This window comes from Cryptomeria japonica, chromosome 8 (assembly GCF_030272615.1).
Source record: "Cryptomeria japonica chromosome 8, Sugi_1.0, whole genome shotgun sequence".
Lineage (NCBI taxonomy): Eukaryota > Viridiplantae > Streptophyta > Pinopsida > Cupressales > Cupressaceae > Cryptomeria > Cryptomeria japonica.
Genome location: NC_081412.1, coordinates 172,331,864 through 172,357,568, shown reverse-complemented (window position 1 = coordinate 172,357,568; position 25,705 = coordinate 172,331,864). Strand labels below are relative to the sequence as shown.

Genomic DNA, 25,705 nt, shown 5'->3' with positions numbered 1-25,705 from the left:
TCCTCTATATTTTAAACTTCTGTTCAGCATATACACAAGATACGAGGTCATGGTGAATGTGTGGGTTTTCTCAAAACTCTTCAACCAAGCATCTAAGTTGTCATTGATTATCCTTGCCCAATGAATCATCTTCTTTCCTATAGAGATCTTCTCTATATGATAGAACATCCATTCTTCAAAAGTAGAGGCCTGCGGGCAGGCCCTTATTCAGCTTAGTAAGGTGATGAGGTCACCATATTTATTGTGAAAATCAGACCTATAGAGGGTTTTAGGCATTTTAGGTGCTGGCTTGGCTAGCCAATGAGCATTAATGACCTCTAAGCATTGGCCAGGTTCCCGATGATTTATCTTCTTGGCTTGATCCTTTTGAACATATGACATGGTAGGGTAAGTTGGTATGTTGAAGGCCTCCCAATAGCCTCCTCTATGATATCACCAAAATTCTCCCATTTGGAGCCACTATTCTCCTTTGATCAGGTAGATAGTGCTTAGCTAGCATTGGATGGATGGAGGGAAACCTGCTGCTTGCGTAATCCCATTCTTTACCATTTTCTTTGCCATCTCAGAAGGATTACGTTCGTACATCCTCTCCCTGAAATCCTCCATATCAATGTGTCGAAGGGTGTTCCTAACCATCTTCCAGTGTGACGAGATATTTGACTTTGGGAGGATATATTTGATGCCTCGACAAACTCTCCACTTTGATAGGTTGCATTTAACCAGGAAGGTGAAAACAACTTAGGTTATCTCATTGGTAATTGACAAAGGGAAAACATGATTATCCTTAAATCCATGATATATAAGCATTTACCTCTACCTTTCTAAAAAGTATTGTGATGATTTTAAGTCTGATATCATACCTGCATCACATATTACACTCTAAACCTTTACACAATTGTGGAAACTACCTCACTCGTGGACTTTCAGAAGTTTGAAGTGGTCAAGGAATTTCAGACCTTTTAGTCAATTTTGGATTTTAGAGAATTTTAATATTGGATTTTGGCGACGTAAGCCAATCGTGGATTTTGGAAAATGAAAATAAAGAAAAAGTGGGAAGAGGTGAAAATATTATTCAGCAATTGAAGGAGAAAATAAATAAAGGTATGAGTACATTAAAAGCCTAATTACGTAGCCTGAATATATCAAATGGTTAGATTATGTTGTAGACCAAGCTACATAATACGACAAAAGTTCCATATTGTATGATAAAGATATTATCTCGTAGGGTGTGGTAAAGTGCAATTTCACTTGATGATTGTACGACCTATTCACATATTATGGTGGTTACTTGTTTATCCAAATCTCATTGTACGATAGCTAGATGAAACCATTGTGCATACTGTACGACCAACTCCTTCTTCCATTGTACAGCGGGTTGCTTATGTAGTACAGTGGCGTAATGATCAACATCACCCCATTGTACGATACCATTCTTTTCAAATCGTACAACATTGTCCTTACATCCCACTTCAAGTCGAACGTTGATGGCACCCTCTCACTTAGCATTTTCGCAATGTACGATGAAGGACAATTTTTTGGTGTAGATCAGTATTGTATCTCATCATACAACCAACACTTTCGCTGTACGGCTTAGTCACATTGCTAGGCTTGGTCAAAGTGTACAATGTTGGGCATCCCTTTGCAATGTGCAACTTCTCATTGCACGACGACATCTCCTCACTATATGACCGCCTTAGGCAACAGTGTATCAACATCATATGATTGGTTAGTGGCATTGTGTGGCAATACTGTAATAGGCTGCCCCTATCTGGTGTAATTTGTCCCTCAGTCAAGTTCTGCTGTTGGTATTGCCTAAAACAATTTGCTAATTTCAATAAGTCTGATTTTTTTTTCGGTGTCACTGTAACTTTAGTTGGACCTGACGTGTTTGGGTTTTGTATGCTATAGCTTTCCATTCAACATTCATCAACAACTCGGGTAATACTATAATTCAACAGTTGTTCAAATGCACATTGATTTCCATTCACATTACTAACTGTTGAATATCATATCAGAATAATCAAACAGTAACAATGAACATTGATTCTAACTACCAGCATTCACGACTTATTACAGTGATACTGTATATTCTCCATAGAGCGCAATATTGTTCAAAATTCATTACACAACTTAGCTACAACTCCAGATAAATAACAGGGAACCTGGAAGAATTCAGTACGCTGTGAATCACCTCAGGTCCTTACGTTTCAACAGTTTGCTTCAGTCACACCATAACAGTGGCAGCTTTCCAACTTCCACGCTACCATTCAAGAAGTCTTCAAACAGTCCTGCAGCCTCTGGTTCCTTCCCACGTCCAACACACACAACACTTTCGGAAACCACACACATAATGATGTATTCGGTCAGCAGGAACAGCTGTGTCTGCCGTTGAAAAGGATTGCTCACGCCCCTATCAATGGTATCAGTCACGTCTAGTCCCAGAATCATTTGTCACGCACCAGCCAAAAGATGAGTCGCGCCTAGCAAATGTTAAGGTATCATCTTACACGCACCAACCAAGAGATAAATTGCGCCCAGCTAATGTTAGGTCCACGCCCAGCCAAAGATAGTTTGCTCCCAAGAGTAAACTCCTTACGTCCAGCCAAAAGGAAGAATAATGCCCAGCCAAGTCCAAAATCCAACACCTTTCATTTCATGTAATTATTCTTTTCAACCTTGCGACTTCTTATTGCTAGAAAGAACTACGAATTTGTCTATTAATGCAAGTTATACTGTTGAAGAAATAATCCCTTACCAAACTGCAATTACTGTGATTCTTCCATGTTTGATGCTGCAATGAGCAAAACCATTCCCATTCCTTCATGCTTTACAATTTTAATTGAAAGATTTCCCAGATTTGGTCTTAGACAAACATGGGAAATGTTGTTGATGAGGGTGTACGTCCCCCAAAGCCAAAGATTTCCAAATTTTCTCCAAAAAACTCAATTTTACAAATTTCAAGAACACACTTGACAAGACGTCGAAATCTTCATTAAATGCTCATATTTATTACTTCGTTTTGGCACACATCCCAAGGCACCATCAATGCGGGATAAATGAAAGATAGAATAAAATATTATTATCCCCTTATGTCTCCACAAAGAATGGGTACTTTTAATTTTCCTTTTAAACATTACCTTCAACATTAAATAACATCTTAAGTTAAATAATAAAATTTACCTTTAGAAACTTTTTTTTTTTCTATTAAATATAAGAGGATCAACAAATATAAACGAAGAATATCAGAGTATCAACAAGGAGGCCAAGCCTCCAACTGACAGCAGAGTATCAAATATACAACAGCATCAAATGTACAACAGCGGAGAAACAACAGTATAACAACCTCAAAAAAGGTGGAACATCCAACTAATGAAGAACTTCAGAATGAACATCCATCCAAGCAATCCAGCCAAGCGGACCCTCCATCCAGACTATGTTTTTGCGCTCTTGAATTTGATTCAACATGAACAACTCATCTTTTCTGGCATTACCAATATTACTGATCTCCCTGTGCAGTCTTTTACACGCCTGCTCAAAGGCATGCAAGTCGTCCAACGTTCTTCTCCAAAGGTAACCATGTTTCAGCTCATAGTAGAAGAAGGTAGCAGTTCCATCTTCCAAGAATCTCTTCAGCTTGTCTTTCTCAATCAACATAGTGGCCTGAACCTGCAAGAAAATTTTAAAATGCGTGAGTTTCCGGAAAAACTCAATAAGAACCCTTGGCTTACCTTGGTACCTCTCCTCGTTCCTGCATTTCCAGATCTGCCAGAGGATGTTAGAAGACAACATACTCCAAAAAAGATTTGCATCCTTATGAAGACCAGTAATATGACCGGTAACAATGTCAATAATAGAAACATTAATAGGGTAAATAACACCAAACATTTTCCAAATCTCTTTAGCAAAAATACAGTCAAAAAGAATGTGTCTACCCGTATCAGGAAGCCTGCATAGGCTACATAAATCAGAATCAGCATGAAACCTTTTAACAGGAAGCCTATCCAACATAACAAGCCATTTAAAACATTTAATTTTTGGCTCAATAGGAGATTTCCATAAGTAATCAAAATATTTTTTCCAAACATTAGAGTCAAAAGAGGAGTACCAAACATTGTTAACATGCAGAATGATATCTTTATTTTGATCAATACCTCTGTAAATATTTTTGGCTTTAAGGCTAGTCATAACAATTCCATCAGGCCATTTACATTTAAGATGCCTATGAGAGTCAACAAAGCAGACATTGGGCAGATCCTTAGAGGCTTGAATAATCATATTGTAGGTCTTCTTTTGAGAATCAGGGATGTCATACTTCCTTTTAAGCTCATCCCACGGAGTAAGGCAATCTTGTTCAAAGAGATCAATAAATTGATTTAAACCTTTCTTAGCCCAAGACCTGGCAGAGCATCCTTGGGACAGGGCAAGGGGCTTGCCATTAAGGTGAAGATTCCACCAAATGGATCTTTCACCATGGAGCCCATTTTTACTGTAACAGTCCTTGTTGGTGATAAATTCCCTGACATGGTCCCATGCCTTCCAAATAGATTTAAACACCACAGAACCTTGGACGATGACAGGGAAACAACCAATAAGGAGGTCACTAAAGGGGAGGTTTTTCCAAGATTTAGCTTTCTTGGGACAACCTCTTTCAATGTTATGTCTAATAAGCACCTTCCAAGGACTGTTACCCTCCAAGGAGTGAAAAATCCATTTGGCAGAAAGGGCGATGCCTTGGATTTTGAGGTCCTTAAGCCCCAACCCCCCAAGGATCTTGTCGGTATGGCACCATTCCCATTTAACCGTATGCAACTTTTTGTTACCTTTACCGTCAGACCAAAGAAATTGTCTGACAGCCTTTTGAATTTCAAGAATCTAATAATCATTGAATAACCAAGCAGAAGAGTAGTATATACTGTATGAGGATAGAATCTTCTGACAAACCTGAATTCTGCCAGCCAGTGAGAGGGCTCTATTATGCCATTTATTGAGCTTCTTATGAATTTTGTCCTTAATCCAAGACCACATGTCCTTGAGAGCAGGTTCAACAGAAAAGGGGATGCCCAGGTATTTAACAATCTTATTGGGCCCCCCCCATTGGAAACTATAATTGGAAAACCAGTCAGGAGGTTGTTCATGCCAACCCAGACAGATGGACTTAGCTTGGGAAATGCGAGCACCAGAAATAGAGCAAAAAAAAATCCAGCTTACCTTGAAGGATTTTGAAATTACTTTCAGCAAGTTCAAAAAAAAGAGCAGTGTCATCAGCAAACTGACAATTAATAAGCTCATCATCATTGGGGAGATACAGACCTCTGACTTTAGGGGAAAGAGAGTTATCCCTGAGAATATAGAAAAGAGCTTATGAGGCATGACAAAGAAGGCAGGGGCTAATGGGCAACCCTGCCTAATGGAGCGCTTAAGACGGAAGGGGGTCGACAGCAAATTGTTAACTTCAACCTGAGCAGAGGCATCTTTGAGAAGAACCTGGACAGCATTACAAAAAAATGGGGGGAATCCAAAAGCTTCCATCATCATAATAATAAACTTCCATTCTATTCTATCGTAAGCTTTTTCAAAATCAAGAAGGAGCATGGCAGAATCTTGATGAGAACATCTGGCCCAATCCATGGCTTCCCAACTGGTAATCAGGTTCTCAAGGATGTACCTACCCTTGATGAAGCCAGTTTGGGTGTCGCAAACAAATTTAGGGAGGATATCAACTAACCTGAGAGCCAAAATTTTGGCAAGAATCTTATAGGAGACGTTCAAAAGAGTAATAGGCCTCCAATTTTTGATGAGAGCCTTATCACCATCCTTAGGGAGGAGTTTAATGATACCACTGTTAATAGTCGGGCCCAGAGTACCATTGGAGATAGCTTCAGTATAAATATCATGAAGGTCTTTAATAATCCAACTTATGTTGGCTTTATAAAACTCTATGTCCAAATTATGTTGGTACAATTATGTTTTTCTTGCCCTTGACAAAGACTATGTCAAAGTCATAAGCCTGCAGTTTGCTGACTCATTTCTACTGCCTATCATTCAGATCCTTTTGCCCAAGGAAATGCCTCAAACTGTTATGATCTATCTTGACTGTAAACTTACTGCCCACCAAATACTGTCCAAATTTAGCCATGACGTGCATGATCGCTAGCATCTCCTTGTCATAAATGTTGTAACTCCTCTCAATTTCCTGCTCTCAAAAGCAATGGGGTGTCTATCCTGCATCAATACTACACCAAAGCCTTCACCCGACGCATCACAATGCAACTCAAAAGGCCTACTGAAATTTGGATTGGCCAACACTGGGCATGTGCTCATCAACTCCTTGAATCTGTCAAAACACTACTGAGCTCTGTCTGACCACTCAAAAGCATCTTTCCTAGTCAAGTCTGTAAGGGGTGCAGTAGTATGAGAAAAACCCTGCACAAAGCAACAATAGAATCCACACAAACCAGGAATCCCTTCAGCTGAGAAATATTCTTCGGTGGCGCCCAATCCATAATAGCCCAAATATTCTTTGAATCCACACGAACACCCTTAGCACTGATGATGTGCCCCAAGTACAACAACTTTGTCATCCCAAAAGCACATTTAGACATTTTCGCATACAGGGATTCATGCTCAACAATACTCAACACAAAATCTATGTGTTTCAAATGCTCCTCCCAAGTCTTACTGTAAATCAATATGTCATCAAAGAATATCAACACAAACTTCCTCAACTGATCTCTGAATGTCCTGTTCATACAGGATTGGAAGGTAGCTGGTGCATTAGTCAAGCAAAGGGCATGACTAAGAACTCAAAGTGTCCATAATGACACCTGAAAGTTGTCTTCTCCACATCATCCTCCCTGACCCAAATCTGATGATAGTGGGATCTCAAATCTATCTTGGAGAAGTAGCAGGCTCCATACAACTCATCTATGAGTTCATCAATATTGGGAATGAAATATCTAATTTTTATTGTTTTCTTGTTCAACTCTCTGTAATCAATGCACATCCTGAAAGTCCCATCCTTTTTAACCAACAAAACTGAAGAAGCAAATGGACTCTTACTAGGCCTGATGTACCCCATCTCTAGAAGCTCTTTGATAGCCTTCTCGATCTCATCCTTATATATTTTCGGATCCCTGTAGGGTGCAGTAATAGTAGGTTTTGCCCCCTCCTCTAATTCTATAACATGCTCAATGCCTCTGTCAGGAGGTCTACCTGGAGGTATATCACCAAACATTTTGGAGTGTTTGGTCAATAATGGCTGAAACTGCGGAGGATACTCCTTCTTTTGCTGTCTTTTCACCTTTGGCATCACTAAAATCTTAGCAACCCATTCCACCCGATCATGATGGATCAACCGCTCCATCCACCTAAGTGATATCACTCTAGGACCACCATCTGATAACCCACGAAGTACCACTTTCCTACCCTAATGCTCAAATCTCATTTCCACCTTCTCCAAATTAAAAGTAAACTTAACAAGAGAAGTCATCCAAGTCACGCCTTGTATGACATCATAGTCTCCCATGTCTACAACATAGAAATCATCAACCATTTCATAATCACCAATCCTCATATGCAAATTAGTAATTTTCTGTGTACACTGGAATTTATGTGCACTAGCCATCATGACTCTAAATCCATCGTGCTCCTCCATTTTGTCCATTTTTACCCCCTTGCTGGTTATTATTGTTATTATTACCTCCTTGCTGATTATTACCTGCATTACCACCACCTAAGTTATTCACATTTATACCCATTTGTCTAGCTATCATTTGTGTCAACAAATCCAATTGTTGATTCTGCTGTTGTGCCCTTTGGTTTGCTAATTGCTGCCCTTGTACCAGCGTATCTAATAGCTGTAAAAATCTCTTCTCACCCGGGTCTCTTCTGTCACCCATATTTCTACTCGGAATAGGGTCACCAATTTCTTCAACTATAGGAGGATCTTCTGGCCTTGCCCCTGTTTGATTGAGGTTATTGTTCGATCTGTTTCTCCTCAAGTAATGCTGATGATGCATGAGTTATTTAACCGCTCAGGATGGCATAATCTACTGCTCTGATACCACTGTAATAGGCTGCCCCTATCTGCTGTAATTTTCCCTTAGTCAAGTTCTGCTGTAATTTTTCCCTCAGTCAAGTTGTGCTGTTGGAATTGCCTTAAACAGTTTGCTAATTTCAATAAGTCTGATATTTTTTTTGGTGTCACTGTAAGTTTAGTTGGACTTGGTGCGTTTGGGTTTTGTATAGCTTTCCTTTCAACATTCATCAACAACTCAGGGGTAATACTATAATTCAACAATTGTTCAAATGCACATTGATTTCCATTCACATTACTAACTGTTGAATATCATATCAGAATAATCAAACAGTAACAATGAACATTGATTCTAACTACCAACAATCACAATTTATTACAGTGATACTGTATATTCTCCCTAGAGCACAATATTGTTCAAAATTTATTACACAACTTAGCTACAACTCTAGATAAATAACAGGGAACCTAGAAGAATTCAGTATGCTGTGAATCACCTCGGGTCCTTACGTTCCAGCAGTTTGCTTCGGTCACACCATAACAGCGGTAGCTCTCCAACTTCCACGCTACTATTCAAGAAGTCTTCAAACAGTCCTGCAGCCTCTGGTTCCTTTCCCACGTCCAACACACACACAACACTTTCGGAAACCACACACAAAATGATGTATTTGGTCCGCAGGAACAACTGTGTCTGCCGTTGAAAAGGATTGCTCATGCCCCTATCAATGGTATCAGTCACGTCTAGACCCAGAATCATTTGTCACACACCAGCCAAAAGATGAGTCACACCTAGCAAATGTTAAGATATCATCTTATACGCACCAACCAAGAGATAAATTGCGCCCAGCTAATGTTAATTCCATGCCCAACCAAAGATAGTTCACTTCCAACAGTAAACTCCTTACGCCCAACCAAGTCCAAAATCCAGCGCCTTTCATTTCATGTAATTATTCTTTTCAACCCTGCGACTTATTGCTGGAAAGAACTACAAATTTGTCTGTTAATGCAAGTTATACTGTTGAAGAAATAATCCCTTACCAAACTGCAATTATTGTGATGCTTCCATGTATGATGCTGCAATCAGGAAAACCATTCTCATTCCTTCAAGCTTTGCAATTTTAATTGAAAGATTTCCAAGATTTGGTCTTTCACAGACGTGGGAAATGCTGCTAATGAGGGTGTACATTCCCAAAAGCCAAAGATTTCTAGATTTTCTCCAGAAAACTCAGTTTCATGAATTTCAAGAACACACTTTCCATGATGTCTCTATCTTCATTAAATGCTCATATTTATTACTTCGTTTTGGCACACATCCCAAGGCACCATCAATGTGGGATAAATGAAAGATAGAATAAAATATTATTATCCCCTTATGTGTCCACAAGGAAGGGGTACTTTTAATTTTCCTTTTAAATATTAGCTTCAGCATTAAATAACCCCTTAAGTTAAATAATTAAATTTAACTTTAGAAACTTTTGATTTTTGCCTGAATAATTAATGCTCCCATTCAAGATACAATCTAGGAGAATAATTAAATGCACCAAAATGAGGTAAATCAAAATTGCTCCAAAATTTACTTGACAGTGTGCCTGAACTGACTTACTATAAATAGTAAGTTCTTAACCTATCTATCACCTTTGATTGACTTGCAACTGAAATTGGCTAGGCCAAATCCATCAACGATCCCTGAAAAATCCTGGTTAGCCCCCAAGATCATGGCAAAAACGGCTAATGACAAATCACCGGATGACTGCTAAAAAGAGGACATTACAAATACTCACTTCTATGCATCGTACGACAATCTATTTCAAGTGATGATGTTGGTTGCATTGTTATGGAAACACAATTCTCCATCACACGACAATCAACTATTATACAACTTCCTTCCTTCGTTGACATATATGTTGGTTAAATACTGAAATATTTCTTTTTTGGTTTCGTAAGCATTGTTTTTTGCCTCTTAAAAAAGCACAAAAATGATGTGTGCCATGATGTACCCCTTGACCCTACTAGGGGTGTTGTCCCCAGATCCCCACTACATGTATGATTTTCCAAGTACACTACAAGTTCAAGTTGGCAAAGTATACTTCCACATTTATATACATGACCTCATCTACAATATCATCATCAATTTGGAAAGTCTTCGCTAATGTTACTTGTTGTTTCCATGTTGTGTAGAAGACAACTTTTTCTTTTGTGTTGATGACATAGTTAGTGTACAATACCTATTATTATGTTTCAATAATATTGATTATCCAACTATGTATTAAGTGTTTGTCGGCTTTGGGTAGTTACAAGTGTTGGGTAGCATTGGTTGGTTGATGGTTGTGTTCCTCTTGGCAAATGTTGGGTCTTTTAAATAGATTTTGTATTATCAACGAAAGTACTATGATCTGGTCGGATCAACATCCCTAACTGACCATCTTTGGTCTTCTTTTGTAATAATTTCATGTGTGAATAAAAATATATTTTACTCTTGTATCTGGTATGTATTATCATCTCTATTATCAATTTGTGTATTTATTTTATCAGAAAGAGCAGTAAACAAAGTGCTTTGTCCTCTTATCAAGTGCCTTATAGTTCCATGGCCACAGATTGCATTCTGTTATTAATTTTCTTGATGCAATGCACATAAATCTATTCCAAAGATTTCTATATAGGGGTTGTAATGTCCCCTTCTCCGCAGTGATTAGTTCAGCTAGCCGTTAGCCTATTTCAGGGGCCCGTAGGCTAGTCAGGAGCAAAATATAGGGTTTCCTATTTTCTAGGAGGATTCTTTGGTGTTTTCAGGGGGTGTATGTGGGAGTTTGACAGTTTGGCTTTTGGATTCCTTCTGGGTTTTCAGAGAGCTTCAGGATGGTTCGACATGCATCTGCATCGGGTTACTTTTTCTTGACTTACTATTTTTAGTAAGTGCGACGATTGCTCAGAATGTGGTTAAAATCACTTTGGAAACACTTGCTATTTTTAGCATTATGCCATTTTTAGTAAGTACTATTTTTAGCAGGATGTCAGTAGGCTTGTTTAGATGGCTATTTCCGGCAGGTCAGTTTGAGCAGTTGGTCTTCCCTCATTTTTTGGTGCTATTCTTGGCAAGGGTTCTTCAACTTAGTTCAGTGACTATTTTTGGCAGGGCAATTCTCTCAGCTTGTTTCCCCATATTCTTGGAGCTTGTTTAGGAGGTTCAGTATTTGATGAAAAATGGTGTTTTAAATTAAATTATAACTTAAGGCAAAGGTTGGACGATTTATTTAAAAGGGATTGCTTAAGTTATATTGATATATAAGTCATTTCCTTAATTATATATTGGGTGATTTATTGTTGAGGAAAAATACTTTATAAAGTGAAATATTAATACGGCAAGATGGACGCCTTATGGAGAAATAAGTTAATTTTATAATATATTTCACTTATCTACCTTGGATGCCACATTATGATTTTATTGTCATTTTTATAAAGAATATTTGCTCCTATGAGAAGGTTGATCTGGAGAAAGGAGAAATGAAATGTAATTTCAAAATAATGTGAAGTGAATTTGCATTTGGATTTGGCGTTTATTTGGAGGGAATGTGAATTTGAATTTGAGCCCTCAAAATCTATAAATGAGAGTGTTGGGCTTCTCATTTGGTATCTCAGACAATTTACACTGTTATGTTGTCGGATTGACTCTAGACAATCTTCGAGGGTGAATACCTCCTAGGGCTCTTGACAGACTTCGAGTGTGAGATATCACTCCTAGCTGTGATTGGATCTTCTGAATGTGTGGTTCGATTTTAGTTTGCATTTGCAGATTTTCAGTGTGGTGTGGATTTCAATGTTGCTGGTTTTTGGTGTGGCGGTAGCACATTTTAGTTTATAACTCTCAGTTCGTGTGTCAGATCATTCTTGGTAGTGGCTCGTTCTCATCCTATGCCACAGTCGATCAAGTTTGTAAGTTTGTAGAGCTTAATGTTTAGTATTTAATTTTTAAATGCAAATCGTACTTCTTTCCTAGCAATACTATGCTGGGCTGCCTGGGAATGCGTGCATAAATTCATTTGGGGGTTTCAAGTGCAATTTGCTGGTTCTAATCTCATCGCCTGTCTTGTATCTCTCATTTGCATCCATTTGGGGGTCATTTCGTTGAGTGTGAATAGAGTTACGAGCATTTTTGTGAGTTTCTAGGTTGCTGGTTTGTGTGTTTCCAGTGCATGGGTTGCATATCAAAATCTGAAAAATTGTTAGTTTGGAGTGTTGTGGAGTTGGTTTTAGAGTGTGTGGGTTCTTTGGAGTGTGTTTAGAGATAAGTTGAGTGTGTGGGGAGTGGTTTAGAAGTGTTTGTGAGGATTTTAATGTTGCTGGTTTGTATTTCCAGCCCGCTGTTCATTCATATCAGATTTAGTTTTTGGGGGTTGAAGCTGGTTTTCAGGTGTGTGAGTCTATGGGTGTGGTGTGAAGAGTCTTGGTAGTAAGTTGCAGCTGTTAGTTTGGGTTTTGGCATTTGAATATCCATGATGAATCATATTGTAATGCTTGTTAGTAGTACTAACAACAATTTATTTGAACTCTCTTAGTCCCACTGCATAAGTGGAAGAGGCTGGCCTTGCCGCCTAGTTTGGACAATGATTTTAGTAATTTTGTAATCCATGTTTGCATTGTAAAGTTGATTAGTAGTACTAACAGCTATATACTTGGATTGTTGTTCTTTGGTCCATTGCATAAGTGGAAGAGGCTGGCTTGCTGCCTTCTTATCTATTGTAATTATGTCTTCCTGCTAAATAAGCGGTGGAGTTGTTTGCTATTTCATTTCTAGTCCTCCCGCTGCATAAGCGGTAGAGTGATTGTTCTTCAGTTTCTTGTATTATCCTTGGCTGGTTCACCGCCAAGTGATCTTCAATATTCTCCATATCCCGCTGAAAAGTGGAAGGGGCTGGCTTGCTGCCCGAGCATTGCATTATTTCTAGTTATTTGAAGCTAACGATCCCCTCAACACCATATGCTCTCACCTTCCCGTTGTCCTCATTTTTGTTTTAAAAAATGAAGGACCATTACATAAATGTTTTGTGAAAAAAATGAAAATTTTCTCTATGGCACGCTTCCCGAGGCATAATTTCGATTAATCCTTGGACTAGCTTAATCCTTAGTCCATCCTCGAACCACGTTTCGAATTTCATTGCATTCTGGATTCGTTTGCTATGTCTTTCCTTCAATTTCGGGTTTTTTCTCCCTGACTGCAAGTGGAGAAGTTTCCTTGAACTGCAAGTTTTAATGATTTCCATTGTTTTGGTCTTTGTAGGGAAATTTTTAGCTTATTACATGTGCGTTTTATTGAAAAATAAAACTTGTAATTTGCTTTTTATTTCCCCCTTGTTGTTTTTTGGCTTTTTCAGTTAAAATAGGGATTTTTTGGTTAAGTTACTGTAATTCTTTTCTAAAACCCCTACTTTAATGGTTTTTACATGCAATAGGGATTTCAAACCCCTATTACATGTGTGCAAGTGAAATATAACTTGTTGTAGGGATTTTATTTTCTCTTTACAAGTGATTTTAAACTTGCACATCTCTCTCCAAAACCTGATTTTGCCTTATAATTGAAAAAGTGACATTTTAAACTTGCTATTCCCTTCCAAAAACCCGATTTTGCCTATAAAGTGCATTTTTGAACATTTTAAACTTGCTATTTGGTCTAAAAATCCTGATTTTTGCCTTATAATTGAAAAAGTGCATTTTAAACTTGCTATTTGTTCCCCAAAACCCGATTTTCACAAGTGCATGCAAAATCGAACTTGCACTTCTCTTCCAAAAACCCGACCAAGTATTTTTCCTCTCCTAAACCGATTTTGCCACAAATTCTTCCCGATTTTTATGGAGAAATTCATGGATCAAGGAGGCAAAATGATTGCAAGGCATTTTTTTGTGAGTTTGGAAACACGTTGCATTTGATTTGGTAAACGGTTTACACTTCATTTACTGCGTTTTACTTCTTCAAAACCGTTTTCCACGTGATTCTTCCAAGCCACATCTTGGGGTTTTGGTGCCACGTTTTCTCTCCATCCTTGGGCGTTTGGCTTTGAGACTCTCCTATATGGTATTTCCTTAGCAATTTGGCCCTATTTTCTTGCATCTTTAACCACATTTTTGCTGCTAAAGACGTTTTTCAAAAACGTGGCAAGGGTTTGGATTGCGGTTTGTGTTTATTTATTGGATTGTCTTTTTCATTCCAAAGATTGATTGCATCTTTTGGAGAGGCATTTTCAGTTTGAAGCAAGGTATGTTTTCTTTTCTTTCCTTCTTTCTTTTTCTTATTTTCTTGTTTTCTTAGTTTTCCTTTCTAGTTGTAATTTTGTAAATATATTGTTCTTTCCCCAAAAATCGGTTTTGTGAGAGAGATTTTCCCCTTGATATGCAATTTTTGGATTGCATTGTTCTTCCCCATTTTCCCTCTTTACTTGTATTCGGGATTTTAGATCCCGATTACAAGTTGGCTGGAAATCTTTGTTCTTCCCTTACGGTTAAAGAATTTAACCATTTTTGGTTAAAATTTCAAGTTGAAAATGTGTGAAATACCCTTCCTTTCAAAATCGGGTTTTAAGAACCCGATTACATGTTGAAAAGTTCTTCCCATTTTCATGAAAATGACATTCCCAGATTTTCCCATTTTTACCCATTCATGTCACCCATATCCGTACTTTCCATTTTCGTCATTTTCCGCAAGTTTAATTCTCATTTTCCATCCATTTCTCCATTTGCAAATTTACACGTGTACTTGCATTCGGGTTTTAAAAATCCGATTGCATGTATGCCCTTTCCAACTTGTATACTTGCGAAAATTTCCCCAAGATCCGAAATTGGTCAAAGTCAAGATTCCCCTCATTTCCATTTATTTCCCCTCTTTCTCTCACAGAATCGTGAAGTTCAAGAGTCGAAGTTTTTCCCATTTGAAGAAGGAAAAATGTTATTTGCAGCTGAATATGATGTTGCCTTAACGCTTTTAAGTCTTCATCACAGTATTCCAGGTTGCCCGTCAATGTCAGATTTGCCATCATCTCCAATTCCAAAAAAGATGAAGTACAAATATGACAAGTACCAAAACGAAGTTGCAACTTCCCAAGTTTCCTCTCCTTTGGATCGTATCAGAGATACAGAGATAAGGCATGTAGACATGTCAGAATTTGTCAAGAGGGTTGAGGATCCACAAGATAGCAATATGCAGCGGCTGTTGGACAGCCATATCCATCACGCATCTTCTTTCTCGGTGGTTGCCCTTGAACCTGAATTTGTTTTCGCTTGCGCCCATCACTTTGACAAGGAGACAAAAATTATTAAAAATGATGATGGCGAAGTAATAATCCTTCTTAATGCGGACACAATTGAGAAGGTCTTCAGAATACCTCCCGCACCTGTTTACATGGAAATCTCCAAAGAGAGTGCAACTGAGTATTATGTGAAAAGGAAAAAAGATTGTAAACGACATATCAACAGGTGGATCCATGAGCCTCGAGCCGCCTTCTCAAGGTGGGCTAAGTTGTACCACTGTGACTTCAATTGGGAAATAGGAGACATCATAACCCTCCTCAGCAGGATAATGAGCCTTGAACACTCTAATGTTTTTGAGCCTTGGATGTACCAGTTCATCATGTTCATAAGACAGTCCCATCATATATCATGGGGAGAAGTCATTAGCGATGCCTTGTGTGAACAACTTGCAGCAGTCCCTTCCACCGTGACTTTCTACATGAACTCATATTTGGTATACTTGGCAACATCACTTAGACATTTTTTGGTCTTTCTACCAAGGGTGATCGCTTGCTTATACCAGTTTGGGAATATTATGATCAGTTACCTTTGAGACCCAACAGATTGCATTTCAGAAGAATCTAGGATGCATTCTTCGGTTACTTCATGTGTCAGTTTGACAGAACTTTGAAGAACAAAAGGGTATCAGATGAGGCATGGGAAAGGGTGAGTGAGTATGGATGCTTGTTTCTACACTTCCCGACCTTCACCTATATGAGAATTAGATGCTATAGTGGGCAGCCATACATGCTCGCTAGATACCCAACTGATAAGATCATTCTTATGGAGTTGGGAAGACAAATCATGGTTGTCCACACTCATCAGTCTGTCAGACACAAGGTTGGAATGGGGATCTCCACAACAAACCCATTAAAAATTGGCCGGTATTCTCTTGTCACATCCGTTAAAGCCAAGGCCATGGAGACTGAAATGCAGGAAATTAAGCTCAAAAGGTTTAAGTCCAGAGCCGATTTTGATTACCGGGGTATGAAGGAGAAGATCAAAAAATCCTTTGTGCACGTGCATCGCATTAAGGATATCTGGGTAGATCTCTGCACAGAGGTCGAGGTTCTGAAGATGGATTACTGCAGGCTCACTGTTGAGTAGGTTGTTGATTTGAACTTGGTGGACATTCCACAAGGGATGATTGATGATGGGCACATACTTGATCCTGAATATATTTCACGAAGGGTTGAGGAAGCTCCACTGCCTTTAATCCAATGGTCACACAAGGAGTGCATATCCATTCTTGAGAGATTTCAGCCTATCTTGGCTAACACCAATGCTTGGCTGAAAAGTAATGCTGTTAGACTCATAAAAATCAAGATTGGGAAAGAAGATGATTCTACAGGGCCTCTTGGACGTAAGACTGAGATTCAGGTTGACAACAAGGAAGGCGCATCATCTTCGGGCACAAGGATCAAATTGCGAGTTAGTCGGGCAGTAGTGCTTCCTCCTGAGGAGGCAATAGTTCGTGGAAAGGAAAAGTCACGATTTCATGTTCAGGTGATCGATCTTGATAATCCAGAAGAAGGGCAGCAATCTGATGATGCTCCCATGTCTCCACCATCCAACTCGCCTCATGAGATTATTCCTCCAGTTTCCATTGAGACGCCCCTTTCTCCTCCTGACTTGCTTGTTGATGAATCTCCTCAGAATGCCATTCCTATGTCGGCATACAAGCCTCCTCCTGATCATCAACAAGAGAATGTGCAGGAAGTTCCTAAAGATATTCCTGCTTGTGTCCAGCTGTCAGAAATTGATACTTCCACTTCTGGTTTTGAAGAATTCATGAGGCAATCTTCATGCCCATTAGTTACCGAGTAAACCGTGGTTGCCATCCAAACAAATATTCCTCCCAGGATGCCCACGATTATTCAAACAGAAACTGCTTCTCCTTTGCCTACAACTGCTACTGAAGGAGAATTGATGGCTTTACCTCCATGGCTTAGTTCTTTTACTCCAAAGAGGAAGAAGCAAGAAATCTCACCTGATGCCTTTGATTATCAACAACTAAAACAGTCTAGATCGAAGGTTGCTAAAAAGGCCAAGACTATCTCCAGAGTAACTGTTGACAGCAACAAGATGAAGGTAGCTGAAATTGTTGAACCCATTGCAGATAAGCCACTTGAAGAAATGCCAGCTGCTGATTACAAAGTTACAAGGATAGAATTGGGTAAGCAAATGCATGAGGTGATAAAACATGATGCTCAGTTTTTTGTAGCTTCACTGGTACAACAGTGTGATGAACTTCTAGCAAAGAAAGAGAAGCTAGAAGACGAAAATCGACAATTTATGGCAGCTGTCCATAAAATCACAAAACCTGCTGCTGAAGGGAGTAACTCCATAGGTTCTTCCGGTTCCCAAGAATCAATTCGTGGAGTGGAAAGGACTGCTCAGAAGGTACAAGCATTGGATTCATGGGTTGATCAACTTCATGATCTATGTGCACAAGTGATGAAAGACATTTTTCAGATGATGTCTAAGTTGGAAACCGTTGAAGAGAAATTGGATCAGACTTCCGATACTTTCAAAAAGAATCTGGAAAGTGTTGAAGATAGTTTGACAATCTGGCGTTCCATGCCCCAACAACAGTTGAACATTCTACAGGAGCATGCCATCATCTCTTCCAGGGTCATGTACTTGGAATTTGAAGAGCTTCTGGAAAATAAGGCCCTTGTTCTTAAATCCCTAATTGAGGAGATTGATGATACAATGAGATTGTTTGCCACATACGGGTAAACGATTAAACGCAGAAAGTAAATGCACAGAACATAATTGAAATATATTAAAGAACCAGTTTCTGTATTAATTCAACAGTCCATGTACATCAAATGCTTATAACATTACACCCAGATACGACTATGATGACCCCACTATGAAGGGAAGGTATGCAATATATAATACCCGAAGGGGTGCGACCAACCGTCGTGTCCAACTGCCCTTCGGGACGACTAACTGATTGCCGTAACTCATAATTGCCGACGACAACATAACATAATACAACAACATGACATAATGATTATTCCTGGCAACAAAGATTGCGGGGTGAAGTTTTCTGAGATATTGTCTCTCATTGTGAAAAGGCCTCTTGCAACATACTAAGTCAGGATGGAGAGCTGATTCCAGAAGAAGAAGTTCTTGCTGATTTATAGATGAGGATACATAATGAATGGAGGAGCGAACAATTCTTGGCCGCTTCAATTCAAATGTTGATGAAACACCAAATCTTTTTGCATGAAATCCAATCCATCATGAATAAAAATAGCTGTGCGCTCCTCCGATGTCATGATACTATTGTGAAGACCATGGTTGTTGCCAAGAACACCCATGAACCGGATCCCGATGAACTACAAATGATCATCCAGAAGTTTGAAGGATTCGTGTCTTCATGTGCTACAACTTTAGTGTTTTTCAACACTTATTTGTATTTTTCCACTTTTGTAATCTTTAGTTGTAGTTTTTCTTTTGACAAGTTACATGTAAAAGCCTTTTTGTAAAATGCAAGTTAACTCATTACTTGCACTTTTGTAATTACATGTAAAACAACTACAAGTTGCGTTCAATTAGGACTGTAGTTGGAATAAGTCTTAGTTTGTAAAATGCATGTTAACTCATTACTTGCACTTTTATAATTACATGTAAAACAACTACAAGTTGTGTTCAATTAGGACTGTAGTTGGAATAAGTCTTAGTTAGTTATTGAAGTCTTAGTTAGTTATTGAATAAGTCTTGGTGGTTGAGAGAATCTCTCAAGTTAGTTAGGATCCTCCCACCTTTTTCTCAAGGCTCCTTTTCTATAAATACTTGAAGGGTCTATTGTAATCTTTATCTTTTGGAAAGCAAGCAAAAACTCTACCAAATTTACAGGAAAGAAGTCTTTGAGCTTTCATGTGTAAATTCAAGAATTGAAAGGAATAGAAGGAAATTGCTCAAGCTTTGAGTCTTTGTGCTACATTCTTGAGTTTGTGTTTTATATTATCTTTCTTGCAAGTGTTTCTTAAAGAGCTTAATCGCATTTGATTTGCAATCTTTGTGCTGCAAGCATTTGAGGTTAATATAGATTAAAATAAATATTTTGCTGAGAGAAGCTGTAAGTCTTTGTGCTTTCACTTGTTCTTAAGAGAATTTAGGAATAGATTTTGTGAGAAATAGCTGTAAGTCTTTGAGCTTATACCACTTCCCATTGTTTTAAGTAGAAAAGAATAAGATATTCCAGTCTTTGAGCTGTTATAATTTGTTCTTTATAGCATTAATATAGAAAAGGGTAGATAGGACTTCGCATAATCAAGTCTTTGAGCTTGATATTGCTGTCCTGTCCCGAAGGAAGTGATGGAAGTCTTTGCGCTTTCAGGAAACTTCATTTCCTTTCTCTCATTTCATTTTGAAAGTGGTTACTGTTGTTTATATCAAATCGCTATCCTTTTCTGTGAAGAGAAAATGATATTGTTTTTCTTGAAAGAAGAAGAAAGATTGCTGTCCCATCCTATTTTATTTTCAAAGTTGTAGTTAGATAGGGGGAGCCTTCCCTTAATTAGGAGAGTTTTACTCACATGCTGTGGTTGAAACCACAATTTTGTATATTTTCCCAAGTGTACAAATTTTCAACCAACACTTCCCATATTGGGCACTTGGTGATTAGAAAGTGGAAGGGTTACAACTTCAGCATTATTGTATCTTGATTTCCTAACCTTAACGGGTTCTTGTTGTGATTGTAACTGGAAACAAATTGAAAAAAATTGTTGGGGATATTACAGGGGTTAAGAACACACTAACTCTCAAAATTCAAGTTATTCACAGTTTTGAGTGATTGGTTTGTTATTTCAAATTTATGAACCACATCATTTCTGAGGGGATCTTAATACTGATGAGAGTACAATGCTTGTTAACATCCTACCTGTGTAGGCAATGGGCACTTTTCTATGCTATGTATTTGTTTCGAGCTGCCTTTCTGTAATTTATCTTATGAAACATTAACTTTTATTTGCATTTCATATGGATTAGACACATATCATGTATAGCAAGGTTCACTTCTATTTGTTCTTGCAGACCCAAGGCCGTGAGTCTATTGCTGCAAAACTTGTGGCTAACTTGATCACTGAAGCTGGTGCCAACCGTGTTCTAGCTTGTGACTTGCATTCTGGTCAATCAATGGGGTACTTTGATATTCCTGTTGATCATGTCTATGGACAGGTTTGCTTGAGCTTGTTCTCTTCCATGTCAATAACTAAAATAGCTTACAAGAAGCCACTTGCTTATTTTGCTTTTTTTGCTTCGCAGGGACATCTTCTTTCTGTAGTTTGATAGAGCTTTGTGGATTCCTTATTTCTGTAATTGGGCTTACATGCAAATACCTTTTCATTGCAGCCGGTGATCCTTGATTATCTTGCTAGCAAAATTATTTCTTCAAAGGATCTAGTAGTTGTATCTCCAGATGTAGGTGGTGTTGCTCGAGCACGTGCATTTGCAAAGAAGTTATCAGATGCTCCTCTTGCAATTGTTGATAAGAGAAGGCAGAGTCACAATGTTTCAGAGGTATTAAATTTTGAGCACATTTCAATCCTTTTCCTTGTATTCATTTTGTTAACCTCTCCAAATCTTGATATCTCCCTTGCCTTTTTCTCTGTTTTTTTGGTCATTGTGAAATTTGAGGGTCAGTTGTACCCTATCTACCAGAAATGTGACAAGGACAGCATGTCCAATCCTGAGGCATCCTTGAAATAAGACAGCAGCGAAAATTGCGATTTCATGGTATCTATCCTTTTTTGGGGACATAAACTGCTATATTCTTTTTCAGACATGCAAAATTGATTAACCTCTCCATTTCAAACATGTATTATGGTGCTACAAACACCCAGCCTCTTTCCCAGCAGACCACCTGAAGCCTTTCCACATATTGAGATAAATCTTTGCAGATCTGCTCTAAAATTGCAATTAAATTTTGAATCCAAACCACCTCCATTGCTACCTGAGAGCATTGAGGAGCCTCCTCAATCTTTTCATGCTTGACAGTTTAATATAGCCCCACCCCCAACTGCACTACACCTCATCTTTCTCTTCATCAAAGAAGTCATCTTCCTCTTTCAACAATTATTTAAATTCTCACTCATAGATTTCCTTGCAAATGTCCGGATTAACTGGACAATCCCAGTCAATAATGGTCCAAGTTTGCCACTCCCTTGTATTACCTATCCCATGTGCACGTCATTTTCAATGTTATCCAATCCTCAACAAAAAACACATTGATGCAGTCAAGGATAGGGAGCTGAATGAATGACAATGTTATCCTTGCAACTCTACCGAATAAACTCTAGGTTTAAGTACTTTCAACAAACCATGAAATAAATAATAAACTGAGTTTCAAATCTGATTTGTTTAAGGAAATACATATGCATTGGATTTCAATAAACATAACAAGAGGGAAACAAAGAGATTGCTGATTTTATTATTTAAATATCATATGGCTGGTTACATAGAATATAGGGAAATTTCGGTAGAGTTTACCCTTGTAAAACCCACTTTCAACCCTTAAAGAAACAACCCAACATTGACACAACCTGCCAAAACCAAATGCACAATCTTCAACACCCTATGAACTAAGTTTGAGCTCCCATAATCTGCAAACAATTGAAGAACTCCTCTTCTCATTTTCAACTTGCAAAACTATGTATTGAAAGCCAACCATCTACAATCCAAACTCATGTTTTGTTTCTTTTCTTTCCAATTGTGGCACCAAAATAAAGTGAGGGTCCCAAAATTGCTGCTCCACTACCTAGAACACAATTCCACTCACAAGGCTAGGGTGTAATGTCCCCTTTCGGGATTAGACCTGAGATGACAATTCCAACTTAAGGTAAGAATTATAATACATTAATACATTTATAAATATAATTTTATCAATTCTGAAGACATTTCACTATGATATTTAACTTAATATTCTAAGACTAGTTTGGAAGATATAACTTATCTTTATAATTTCCTCTGATTTGTATCCTCAATGTTATAAATTACTGCTGCTCAACTGAGCTTTCAGGTTATAGTAATAATAGATTCCTCACAACTTATGCTATAGTTCTCCCTTTCAACTTGATCTTCAAATGCTATGAAGTAACTATAAGTCTGCCACACGATTCTCTTCACAATAAAATGCTTTATATCACCTTTGAAACTGCTATAAATCTGATCACAGTTCCGCTACAATGTGATCATACTTTCTCTCTCTCAATAGCCTGCCATGAACTCTTCGTGTGTCCTCTCTTTAGATATGTTGTAATATTTCTATATATATCTGCCTTGGTGTATATCTGATATATTTTTCGTACACACACTCCTAAATATATTCTTTTATTTTAATGCACCACTTCTATCACTATTGACATATGATCTTCTTATAAATTAGTCTTCAGTCTGTTGTATATATTTTATACATACTATCTTATTCGTTCCCAGCATACCCATGCCCTTCTCAAATGTTTTTCATATATCATTTATATCCTCAGCATACCCCTTCACAGGAGGTGTGGATTGTTTTCAAAGAGCCACCCTTATTCAAAACAAATCAAAGTTTATTTAATGCCGCTTTGACACTTTTTCTACTGATTTATCATTAATCTTGACTTGTATCTCTTCACTTTGAGACCATGAATCACATTTCTTTGTTTATAAAACTCACACCCCTTTGTTGTTATTAATTCTCGTAAACAAATTGCATTCCCTTCCACTTAAAATCGCTGGCTTCTCACATTGAATCGCTACCTTTGTGCAAGTAAACATTACTCCAATAACTATAACCATTCTTATTATATGTTAGTTATAACTCATATCTTTTTGATTATATGGTTGCTGCTTTTATTTCAAGCTATGCCTTTGAACATTCTCATCCCTCCTAATAGTTTAGTTAACAATATTCTTAAGTCTTTTGCTTTTGACAAAAACATATGTTTCCACCTTCTAATTACCTGATCATGGATGAAGTTGGCATTTAACAGTTGTTTGATTTGCTCGTGTGGCTTGTTCCTGTTGATGTGTTTTTTAGGCACATGCGAACACGGAATAAAATACCATTAGTATCCTATCCTCTCTTGAACAAAGTTTCTCAAATGTTGAAGAGTGGCTTAAGGATCACTTAAGACTCCAAGGTTCATGAATGTAGGGTCACTACGTGTGGATAAGTTCATTAGTTTGATGTGATTATGCTAGAATCACAAGGGGACTTACATTCGAATGCCTGAATGTTTGATTTGCTGGAACTTAGGTCCTATCTACTTGGTTGGAAGATTAAAGAAAAAGAGCAAAAGAGGTAGGGTTTAAGAGAGTGTATCCTAGGCCTTAGAATGTAAGAAGATAGATAAATGACTAGGTGGAACCCTACCGAGCTAGATCTCACCATCAACTTGAATTATTTGACACAAGCTCAGTGCAATCTTCTAAGGACGTTTCAAAGATGCTCGAACCAATACCGCCAAACATTGATCACCATTCAAGTTAATGCATAAGCAATGAATGTAGGACGATTCGAGGTTTAGCTCATGTCATTCCAGTTGACCACGCAAGGCACACTTACAATCAGCAAGAGGCTAGTGGTATGGATTGAACGGATTCCACATAAATACATTCAACAACTTCTTCCATTCAATCTAATCAACATAAAAATAAATTGAGAAGTAGAACCATGAGGCTTATTGAAATAATAAATTTCACCATAAATTCAATGAAAGAGTATCTCATTTACAAGTCATACCAACAATTCTTCCTTCTCCTAATCTACTTCTATTCTAATTGCTATTCATTATTCTACTCACTATTAGCTAACTATTCACCAACTATTCACTAATAGCTATTAACCTTTACAAATGAGAGACTTTGAGGTTTTTATAGAGAGCTCAATACAATTCAATGGCTTAGATCCATTTGAAATCAATGGTTGAGATTTTACAATGAAAACCCCAATTAGGGTTTGTTACAACAAACACAGTTCGACCAATGAAATAATTACAACACATTGGTATGACCAATAGATAGCAAGGGTAGGTGCCTCGAAGTTTGTGCTATCACAGGTGAGTCAGGTACATTGAATTGAGACATGTTGATGTGGACCCTTTAATTGGTGAGTGGTGACTGGGATGCCACCTCAACTCGCACTTTGTAGGTTTGACAGATCATCATGAAGGAATATCTCTTGATACTCAACATTATTCAGCTTCAGCGATGATGACAATGATCTTCTAACTTTGATTAACTCTTCTGAAAGTATGTTCTTGAGGGCTTCAATCATAGATGTGCAAGGTGTAGACCTTAGTTTTGAGGTATTGATGTACTTCTGATGTCACCATTGTCTTTCTCCTTCGAAACTCGAAACTCCTCTTGTGACTCTCTTCATGTCATTGAACGTTTCTTGTGTGATCTCCTTATTTCTTTCTTCATTTTCTGCAAAACAAACAGGTGAGTATCAGATATACTTGATATTTAGGCTTAGTTAAAGCATGTAAAAAGGATTCACCATCATGAAACAACACTTGAAGCTGTTTTTTCACTCTTGGAGAGGAGCTCTTGAAGTGTATCCCTTCCTTCTTGTTCATTAAGTTTCCCTCACCTTAATCTTCTTCATTTTCTTGAACTTCGCTCATACCCTTCAAATTGTGAAGTTTGCTCATGTAGGTCAAATCATGAAGTTTACTCTTGCATGTTGAACTTGTGAAGTTCATGAAGTTGAGATTTGCTTGTGTAGGCTTGAAGGTGAAGATTGCTCTAGATGGTGTGCACTTGTAATTTGTTTCAATGACCTTGCTTATTCATGAAATTCGCTCCAATCTTCTAAATCATGAAGTTTACCCTTGTAGAAAATTCGCTCCAATCCTTGAACTCATGAAGTTATAAAATCGCTCCAAAATGGCAACTCATGAAGTTGCAAAATTTGCTCAAAAACAGCAACTCATGAAGTTGTAAATTTCGCTCTAAAACAGCAACTCATGAAGTTGTAAATTTCGCTCCAAAACAGCAACTCATGAAGTTGTAAATTTCGATCTAAGGGGTATGCACATGAAGTCTTATCTCAATCACCTTGCTTTGCTGAGCTTGCTTGTCATGAAATCGGCTCCAAAACTCTCCAACCTGAAGTTCGCTCCAAAACACTCCAACATGAAGTTTGCTCCAATCATTGAACTCATTAAGGTTCTTTAAACATGAAATTCGCTCCAAATCCTTGGGTCATGAAGTTCGCTCCAATTCCTTAACTCATGAAGTAGCTTTAAATCTGAATTTCGCTCCAATTACACAACTTATGAAGTTAAAAAAAAAATCGCTCCCAAAAGGCAAGTCATGAAGTTGTTAAATTCTCTTCAAAGCATTAAGTCATGAAGTTCAACTTCGCTCCAAGAGGTGGAAACATGAAGTTCG

General features: G+C 38.0%; 1 protein-coding gene across 2 annotated transcripts in view; it reads left to right on the top strand.

The window, feature by feature from the left end:
• LOC131050625 (ribose-phosphate pyrophosphokinase 1) overlaps positions 1-25,705 on the top strand; it is a 146,732-nt gene that overhangs the window by 53,107 nt on the left and 67,920 nt on the right. For both annotated transcript variants that reach the window (XM_057984825.2, XM_057984824.2), the window contains exons 4-5: positions 20,360-20,503; positions 20,678-20,845. In XM_057984825.2, the coding sequence (XP_057840808.1) occupies positions 20,360-20,503; positions 20,678-20,845 (312 nt within the window). The remainder of the gene's footprint in view (positions 1-20,359; positions 20,504-20,677; positions 20,846-25,705) is intronic.